Below are 10,126 nucleotides of genomic sequence, written 5' to 3' on the forward strand. Positions count from 1 at the left end.
AAATTGGACCTCATAAGCCTGAAAAATATAGTGGAGATTATAAACCGAGTCAACAATATTGTCAGTTGTAGATGAGAATATGAACAAACAACTTTCACATGAGGGCAAGGTAGTCGAAGAGCTTGAAACTTCTCGGAGTCACACCACCAATCATTTAACTTAACTATGTATGATACAGGGCAACGTCCAAGTTAGGGAGTGAGAATCTCCTTAACATTAAACAAAAATTTTTGTTGAATATATCTCTCGACATGGCACATGGTTGATTGTTTTTCATTTTTTTTTTTAATAAAGCATAAATATCTTTCGGATATTGATGGCCAACTTGCAACATGCATTTTGTCTTTGTCCCTTGTGCAACAAATCGTGTTTTCATTTTTTTCGAAGATTGTATTAACAAGAGTACAAATGGGATCTTACTCCTTCAAAATGGAGTTCATACATTTGACTTTTTTTTTCATGAGCTCGCACCTCTTGCCCTTATCATAAGCATTAATCCAGTTTTCCAACAATATTTAGTCTATACAAGAAATTGCTTGTTGAAATTCGACTCTCATATAGCATACAACTTTGCTTGAAGCGCAAATTGTTTCATTTCATAATTTGTGACAATGTAATAAATAAAATTAGCTAAACCTCTTACAATTTTTATAATATTTGCATAATGGAAATTAATTAATTTAGATACCTATGTTTATTAGTTGTCTCTTCAACTCTGCATTTTTTAATCTTTTTGTTGAAATTAGATGCAACATGATTAATGCAACAGACTTATGTCGGTCCATCTCCTTCCCAACCAACTTCTAGAGATTGTAGTGTTGAGAGTATGACAATGTCTCTGTCAATGATCATGCATACATTTAGTTTAGGTGTCCCATATTCTCGTAACAATTGGAAGAATCATATGATAGCTTCCTTTGTTTCACCTTCAACAATAACAAAGGCTAAAGGAAATATGTTGAGATTCTCACACCAAATCTTTTTGCAATTTCAACATCAACATCTCCATTTACATACTATCCCACATCTTCCATGTCAAATTATCAACATACAATGCCCTCGCAAATACTGGAAAATGTTGATCACAACGAAGAACATAAAGATAATAATGATAAAGATATGATTCCATCTCCTCAAATAAGACATAGAAGGATAAAGAAGACCTCATTGTGACATGTCGTCCCATAATTTTTTTTTCACACATGTAAGAAAATGTACTCTTCAAATTTAATTCCATTTTCTTTTCCATTCATAATATTCTTATCATATTAAACTATATTTTTTATTACTTTTATTTCTTATTTACTTTTTCCTTTATTATTTTATTGAACTTAATTAAACGACTACAAAACATTTATTTAATCTTTTATTACCTACATAAAACAAACTTTTAAGTTTGCTTACAATGCTAAAGTCGTCACAAGTGCAAGCAACTTTAGCATTGTAGAACTCTTGTTAATATCACACGACTTCAACAAAATCCATAATAACAAAGAACACAACTTCAATACAATCATCAATCTACTAAAATTGTGTCATATTAGCACAACTTTTCTTTACAAAGGTTATTAATAACTTTAATTAAAATCATGTGAAACTCTGACGAATTCAAGTTATACACTAAAGCTGTCTAATTTTGTCATGATTTCAACTTATTTTGAGTGAGATCATATTTGACTAAAACAACTTATTTGTCATAAAATCGTTCTAAACTGCAAGACTTGTCCTGAGGTAAAACTTACACCATTTCCATAATTTCCATGTCAAATTGCACCATAGTGATGAAAACACTAAGTGAGTAATTAATTATAATATCATTTATTTAATTTTTTAGAGAAAATGATAAAAAATACTTTGCACACTCTTTCACATATTTTAAGTTTAAATGTTATATATATATATATATATATATATATATATATATATATAAGGATACTCCTATATTTTAAAATCTTATATAATATTTCATGATAAAAAGATTAACTTTTTTAAATATTGTTGTAGGAAAATAACTTTTGATTTACAAATAATATTGGAATGTTTTCTTATTCCATTAAATAAAATATCTACAACTTATAAATATTTATGTTGTGTTTTTTGAAAAAAATGTCTTTTTTACCACCAAAATAATCTTGCAAGAAAATGTTTATGATAATTTTGTGTCCTGACTTACGTAAATTTCTTTTGATAAAACAGTTTAGTGTTTTTTAGCAATTAAAAAACCGAAATTAACATTGTATTCAATTCAATGTAAATCCTCTCTTAGTTAGTATCTTAATGATCCTATGGTCATTTTGTGTGTGTAAATTTATCTCATTTAATAGTAATTATTATTTAAAACATTTTTCAGTTTTTTTTATCTAAACTATTCTTTATTTAGATAAAAGTTACTAAAATCAAAAGAATAATTAGCTTGTATTTTTATAATGAAAGTGTCCATATTAAAACTTGATCAAGAACTCACATAATCCTTTATGCAAGCAAACCAATATAAAAATCTAAGTAAAATTTTCTCTCATTCTTTTAACTCTTTAAATTACATATTTTAAACTTGTTGCTTGACATGTTAAAGAATGACTGAGAATTTGACAATAAAGTATTTCGAGAAAATTATGTCTAATCAAACAACATTCTTTACACATTTTTTTTTCATCATATAGACGTTATTTTTGCTAATAATCGTAAAAATTTTTAACATATAATTTACTTTTTCTCTTTTGTGTATTTGAACTATTTTCATAAGGAAAAAGTTAAATATGTTTTTTTCCTAAAATTTCAGTAAATTTTAGAATTAATTATTTTTTAAAATTTTATATCAATTTAGTCATTTATTTGTAAAAATATGTAAAATTAGTCATTCTTACCAAATTTTTTTAACTTTATTTGACATTTTAAATACATTTTATGATAATATTTAAGTGTGACATTTTAAATGCATTTTATGATAATATTTAAGTTAACACTAAAGCGAAAGTGTGTCAAACAATGTAAACAATTCAAATACTATCATAAAATACATTTGAGACGTCAGATAAACTTAACAAAATTTAGTTAAAATGACTAAATTTACATATTTTTAAAAATGAAAGAATAAATTGGTCAAAATTTTTGAAAGTGGACTAATTCTAAATTTTACTAAAACTTGAGAGATAAAAATATATTTAACAAAAAAAAATCAACATAACAAAAATAAAATAATAACTTATATCTCCTAATAAAATATTGCCCTTATTAGAAGGATTAAATCTACCTAACATGAACTATATACGTAATGATTATCATGAAAGGTGACATAAAATTATAATTGATGCATGAGTCTACATCAATTACAGTCAAAGGTGACCTACTCCAAGTAGAAAGTTTTGAGAATTCATATCATTGAATGATAAGAAGGTAGAATTTCCTTCCATAACATCTTTTGCTATATATAACAATAAATAAATGCAACGTGCATATATAAGGATAATGATGACTTATATACCAATTACGACATTTAAAGATTTAGAAAATTACTATATAAAATGAAATTTACAACATTAAATTGTTTTCCGTCTACGGTAGATATTATTAGCCTTCAACATTACTTTACATGATATCAAATTAAAATTTATATTAACTAAATTTATTATTTATTGAATATATTTCTTATCTATTATTAAACATTTAATTTTATATTTAAAATGTAAAAATATGTTTAAAGTCAAACATTCTATAAAAATAAAATCTAATTTACATAGTATAAACATTACTAAAACTTTTTATATTATATAAGATTTTTCTTGTAAATTTATTAAAAAAATTTAAAAAAAAAACTTTTTTCTATAGAATAAATTTTTCGTGAATAATTTCATTTACCTGCGTCGATTTCTCCTAAATAATATAACAATAACAAAATAAATCAGAATAGAACCCTTAAACCTAACAAGTTTAGCTTTATTTTCTATAAATATTTGTATTCTTATATTATTATTAAGCAGGTTAATGTGATTAGTTATTTTACTGCTGGTGCACGTTGCCGAGTGTATAAATAAATATGAAGAAAGTGGGAGAAGAAACGCAGAGAAAAAAAATTGAATTGAAGATAAGAGGAAGAAGGAGACGGTGATGGTTCGAGAGAGAGAGGTGATAACGCACAAGGCTTATGCCAGGGTGGGGTTACTCGGAAACCCAAGCGACGTCTATTACGGCAAAACGATATCGTTTAGCCTCGCCAACTTCAGCGCCACCGTCACCCTCCGCCCCTCGCCGGAGCTCGTCATCCAACCCCACCCCGTGCACGATCTCGTCCATTTCTCGTCGCTCCCGCAATTGGTACCGATCGGTTTTTTCTTTCGTTCGATTCATTTCTTCGAATTTCATTCATTGCACCTTCTTCGTTTCTTCGAATTTCATTCATTGCACCTTCTTCGTCGTCTTCTTGCAGGTTACCAGGTTGAACTCCGAGGGCTACTATGGAGGCGTGCGGTTGCTTATGGCTGTTTGCAAAGTGTTCTATGCTTACTGCAGAGACAACGCTATCGAACTCAGCGACGAGAATTTCACGCTCTCTTATGATACCGATATCCCTCGCCAGGCACGTTCTCTGATTATTGTAGAGTTTCCGTTTACTTGTTTACTTCGTTAGCTCATCGTGTTTTGTTTTTTGGTTTCTTCAGGCTGGTCTCTCGGGATCCAGCGGGATTGTGTGTGCGGCGTTGAACTGTTTGCTGGATTTCTTCAATGTCAGGGAGCTTGTGAAGGTGGAGATCAGGCCCAACCTCGTACTCGCCGCCGAGAAAGAACTCGGGATTGTCGCTGGTCTTCAGGATCGGGTTGCGCAGGTTTACGGTGGACTCGTTTACATGGTAGGTTACTGTTCTTTTCTTTTGATTTTTCGAACCGACCAGGGATTTTGGAAACTGTTCACCGTCGCGATTTTTACTACAGTAATAAGATCTTTGAAAAGATTTGCGGTCTTGAATTCAGTTTCGAGAAACAGGATTTAGGACTCAGGAATTTGAAAAGAAAAAAAAAAGGTTTGCAATCATGATTTCGGTTGCAGATTTTACGTTCTGTACTCAAGAATGTAAAAAATACGGTCTTCCATTGTGATTTTGGTTGCAAGATTAAGATTTTTGTTCTCTCGGAAAACGAGTTGATTGTATTTGCCTGCAACGAGTATGATTGGTGCTACTTAAACATTTTGTGTAATGAATTAATCCTAATTATGTTTAGGCGCTACTTTTACTATATTCACTTGCTCTGTTTTTGTAGGACTTCAGCAAAGAAAACATGGAAGAGCTGGGCCATGGAATTTATATACCCATGGATTTGTGTCTCCTTCCTCCTCTCTATCTCATCTATGCGGAAAATCCTAGTGATTCTGGAAAGGTTAGTGAATGAATGAGTGACATGGAATTTCTTCATCTTTGCTTTTACTCTATGCTCCCAGCCTGCTCCTGTAATTTTTAATTTTACTGTATCCATTTGCAAGTTTAGTTTCTTGAAAATATTTTTTATTTTTTATTTGTAGATATATTGAACCAACCAGCTTTCGTAGTCCTTGTATCTTCGTAAATAGACTGCTAGATTTATGGCACTGGGTTAGTCACTATATGCTACAATGAAAACTGTGTTGGAGGTAGCGATAGAAAGTGATGTTCCCAGATAGAGCTTCTAAGAATAGTGGGGTTTTCAATTCCGAATTGGGAAGTTTCTCTTAATTTTTGTTTAATATATAAGTTAATTCTAAGTGACGGTAACTTTGTAGGTTCATAGTAAAGTACGGCAGAGATGGCTTGATGGTGATGAGTTCATTGTATCTTCTATGGAAGAAGTGGCTAATATTGCGAAAGAAGGAAAAACTGCATTAGAAGAAAAGGACTACTCTAAATTTGCAACTCTCATGAATCGAAATTTTGACCTGCGAAGGTGATTCAAACCCTCTATCTTATCATATATGGATATCTGCATCATTTGGATCATTTAGTTTCTTTGACAGATAGGAGAGGTGTGATGATTACAAAAACTACCCTAGTTGCTTGCAGGAAGTTTATAAAAAAAAAGTGATGTCTCTGAAATCATAACTCAATTCGGCTTCACCAATACACAACAATCATAAAATCATAATGTAAATTTAAACACTAACTGACAGATGATATGGAGACAAGACATGAGGTGGTCCCATCAATATCAATAGTGGATTTGAAGTGTTACATAGGAATTAATGCATCTTGCATACCAAAATTTGATGAAGGGTTTCTTTTAAACTTTGTTGTTGGGATGTTGTACAGGTCAATGTTTGGAGATGAAGCCCTGGGTGGTTTGAACATTAGAATGGTAGAGGTTGCTAGAAAGGTTGGAGCTGCATCAAAATTTACAGGGAGTGGAGGAGCTGTTGTTGCATTTTGTCCTGAGGGGACTTCTCAAGTCAAGCTTCTCGAGGATGAATGTAAAAAAGAAGGATTTGTGATACAGCCTATTGAACCATTTCCTTCTCGTCTAAGTGAAATCGAGTTGAAAACCTTACAAACAAAATAATGTAACTTCTAGAGTTGGATTTATCAATGTCACTGACTTTTTTTTTTTTTTTTGCAATTTAGTTAAATTTCAACAGGGGAATTTTTTTAAAGTGTTTATATACGTAGATGAATCTTCAACATATTTGTCCAGCACATGGATTTAACATTTTAAAATATGGGATTATTTTTTTGATGTTCTCAACAATGGTGGACCCTTGACAGCCTAACCAAACAGCTGGGGATTGTATCGATGAAAGCAATTTTTATATGAGCAAATTAAAAAAAAAAAAAAATGGGTTGGCCAACTATTTGTTCTTTTTTACTTTCGTTATCAACATGGTTGAAAAGTGACAGCCTACTTATACGACTAATGCTGTATCTAAGCTACACTCATACGACCACTCTTGTATATAGATAAGAGGATTTGGATGACAGGTAAGTAAGTAGAAAAAAAAATGAAAAAACAATATAATTATGATTTATTGTTATTATTATTATTTAAAAACAGAAAAAAAAAAACATAATGATAATTAATTGTAAATTCATAATCTATTAATGGTGCAAATAATATTTAATAGTTTTTTAGTGAGATAATTAGTTGCGTTATCAATTTAACATCTTTATGTACATGCATAGTTCCTTTCTTATTTTCTCATGTTAAATCTCTTTCTTTTTTTTTGTGATTCAAAGTTTATGGGTCTCTTTATCTCCAATGATGGAATCATCACGGCGAAGTAAAGCAACAAAAGTTGAAAATCACGGAAAATAAGATAATTTTTCATAACCAACTTTCCTTGAAGATCTGTTCAGAAAACTAACAATTTTGAATTATTACCAAAGCATAATAGATTATTCTTTAAAGATAATTATATAATATTTATGTTTTTATATTATAATATAATAAATAATTAAAATAAACAGTATTTTGTAAACTAAATTAGTATTAGTTAATATTGAATAATTAATATCGTAAGAAAATAATTCAATTTAATCAAGTTTTAAATTAATATTATTATATACTTTTAAATTGATATGTCATGTATAGTAATTAAATTAAATATTTATAAATATATTTGATTATAATAATAAAATGTATAATTAAATTGAAAACATTTAAATAATTAATAAAAAATTAAATTAATTAATTTAAATTTTATTAATTAATTCTAATATATTTGTGTTTTAAAATATAATTTTTTTATTTATTAAAAATTTATAATGACTTTTGTATTTTAATTTTAATTTATCTTCAATTTACATTTTCAAAATTTTACTTTTTTTTACATTAAAATATTTTAAAATTATTTTCTAAATACATTTTAAATTATTTATTCTATGTCATCAATTAAAATCAGGACAAACTTTTCACTTACGTTCTCTCAATTCAACTTTGCACTCTCTTTGCCTCTCTTCTTCTCCTATTCACCCCACCCCAACAAAACCTAAGTAATCCCTTTTTGCAACGGTGCAAATAAATGTTTTTTTGTTGCACTGAATTAAACTAAGGATCTACAAGGATATACCTCTAAAGTAACCTGAGCTAAAGATTTATGCTGGAACATGGCTTTCACTAAACATAATCTCCAATGTTAAAACAATTGGGGACTGATTTAAACATGCCACATAGGAAAATTGTATAAAGGCAATGGCTTAGGTAGAAGATAACAAGGGTTGCAACCAAGAGGCTAAGCTCGACCAAGGTCCACATAATCAATCTCAGAGGGTTCTTTATACTCATGTGTCCAAATTGCATTAATATACATAATAACTGAACAACTATCATGTATTTGGAAAACTATTTGTACCTTTTCAAATGCAGCAAACTCACAGGCATTTCAAACTATCATGAACTGACATTACATCAAAATCAAGCCAATTTTCTTATATTAGACTTACTCATTGGACATATGATATGCATCATTTCTTTAATGTAAACTACCATTTCTTAAATTATTTTCAACTTCTAATCCCTAATTTGTCTAGAATGTTTCATGACTTAGAAACCATACATAAATTTCATTACTCAAAACTAGTCAAATAAAAACAGAACTACAAATATTCTATTTTCAAGGGTGTGCCATACTTTGATATACAAATGCAATAGGAGTGTAGGAAACAATACATAATATACACTTACTTTAAAAAGATATAAAATTTATTAAACATAATAAATATACAACTTGAGAGAATCCAAATTAAAATTGCATTTTTCAAAAATTGTCTTCATAAAAGTATCTATATTTCATAGGTTTGGCTACTTCCTCAATATGTATCGATGATATACCCTAAAGTACACAGATACACAAAACAAAATTGAAGTACTGCTGCATAAAATTCCTCGTACAATAAATTCATGGCATCCTCATACCTTAAAGGTCGTCCAGTAGTAAGGATAAACAAAAGCAATATTCAGCGTATACTCAACAGAGAAACACTAATCAAAATACATAACGGCATTAGATTCTAAAAATTAATGAATTTTATACAAAACCACATTCCATCTTCCCCTCCCCTTCTAAAACTCGTCATATATATATTCTTATCATTCATCAGGCTAAAGATATTCTTCACAACACAATCAATTTATAAATATATTTACCACTCTGCCAAATGCCTAATCTACACGAAATCACTGTGCTAAAGAGTTACACTTACGGATAATAAAATCGGTTGTGGCATTGTGCAAAGCAATAGCGGCTTCAATCATCGTCATCATCATCATCACCACATAGCACTTCCATGAGGTCATTCGGTGATGCCCAAATTGGAAGATCAAACAAGGTTTGTTTGAACTGTTCTTCCCTCTTAACGCACACAGCTTCTGCTATGTCGCATAAATTTGACACATCGCGAATTATCGCTTCCTGCGCCTCCACCTGTGCAATTCACGGACTAAGCTCATTGTCGCACCAACAATCAATCCAATTCAATTATAAACCCTAAAATTTCATGTAGAACCTATATTTAGCAAATTAGGGTTTTACCTGCAATAGGAGGTCGCGGAGAAGGGAGCTACCGGCGGAGTCGGTTGAGGAGGAAGGAGAAGGGAGGGATTGGGCTTGGTTTAGTCGTTGCTGCTGCTGCTGTTGTTGTTGAAGAGAGTGAAGAGCAGTGCGTTGTTGCAGTGCGAGCAAGGTGTTCGACAATGATTCCCAGTGAAGAATCTCTTTCTCGTACTTCGATTTGAGCTTGAGTAGGGTTTGTTTCTTACGCTCTCTCCGAAGGTTGTCCGCCGCCGATTCGTCGGCCTCTGGCGGCGGTGGAGCGTCGATGCGGCGGCGCTTGCGCTTGAAGACGAAGCCGTCGTCGTTGCAGAGCTCCCATTGGTGGTCTTCTTCCATTTTGAAAAATGGGAGAGAGCGCGGGTTTTTGACTTTTCAATTTTCAATTTCTTCAAATATGCCCCTTTTCTACAATCTCTTTCTTATTGAACTTTTTTCGTTTTGTTAGTTATTTTAACTTTTAATTTCTTAATTTTAATCCCAATAACCAAACTATTTTAGAATAAGTTTCATTCTCTTATAATTTTAATTTTACTTTATTTAAAAATATTCATCTCTGTTTTTAATTTTGTTTTTGTATTGTACATTTTTATATACAAATTTTTAGTTTTATCTACGAGATTC

The 10,126-nt window shown here is 30.5% G+C and overlaps 2 protein-coding genes across 2 annotated transcripts; one reads left to right on the forward strand and one right to left on the reverse strand.

Moving 5' to 3' along the window:
* Positions 1-4,035: 4,035 nt before the first annotated feature.
* On the forward strand, positions 4,036-6,576 carry LOC114180300 (glucuronokinase 1-like). Its single transcript, XM_028066588.1, has 6 exons — positions 4,036-4,311; positions 4,424-4,573; positions 4,656-4,844; positions 5,254-5,370; positions 5,750-5,910; positions 6,273-6,576. The coding sequence occupies exons 1-6, from the start codon at positions 4,105-4,107 to the stop codon at positions 6,517-6,519; spliced, it is 1,071 nt and encodes a 356-aa protein (XP_027922389.1). The 5' UTR covers positions 4,036-4,104; the 3' UTR covers positions 6,520-6,576.
* A 2,359-nt stretch (positions 6,577-8,935) lies between these two features.
* LOC114182349 lies at positions 8,936-9,886 on the reverse strand. Its single transcript, XM_028069212.1, has 2 exons — positions 9,485-9,886; positions 8,936-9,376 (listed from the first exon to the last, which is right to left on the reverse strand). The coding sequence occupies exons 1-2, from the start codon at positions 9,839-9,841 to the stop codon at positions 9,200-9,202; spliced, it is 534 nt and encodes a 177-aa protein (XP_027925013.1). The 5' UTR covers positions 9,842-9,886; the 3' UTR covers positions 8,936-9,199.
* Positions 9,887-10,126: the final 240 nt, after the last annotated feature.

This window comes from Vigna unguiculata, chromosome 4 (assembly GCF_004118075.2).
Source record: "Vigna unguiculata cultivar IT97K-499-35 chromosome 4, ASM411807v1, whole genome shotgun sequence".
In the NCBI taxonomy this organism is placed as follows: Eukaryota; Viridiplantae; Streptophyta; class Magnoliopsida; order Fabales; family Fabaceae; genus Vigna; species Vigna unguiculata.

Bases quoted from the DNA above. Each gene is read 5' to 3' on its own strand.
- LOC114180300 (XM_028066588.1), top strand. From the start codon at position 4,105: ATGGTTCGAGAGAGAGAGGTGATAACGCACAAGGCTTATGCCAGGGTG. The intron at 4,312-4,423 runs GTACCGATCGGT...GTCTTCTTGCAG, and splicing joins TCTCGTCGCTCCCGCAATTG to GTTACCAGGTTGAACTCCGA. The intron at 4,574-4,655 runs GCACGTTCTCTG...TGGTTTCTTCAG, and splicing joins ATACCGATATCCCTCGCCAG to GCTGGTCTCTCGGGATCCAG.
- LOC114182349 (XM_028069212.1), bottom strand. From the start codon at position 9,841: ATGGAAGAAGACCACCAATGGGAGCTCTGCAACGACGACGGCTTCGTC. The intron at 9,377-9,484 runs GTAAAACCCTAA...TGAATTGCACAG, and splicing joins TCCGCGACCTCCTATTGCAG to GTGGAGGCGCAGGAAGCGAT.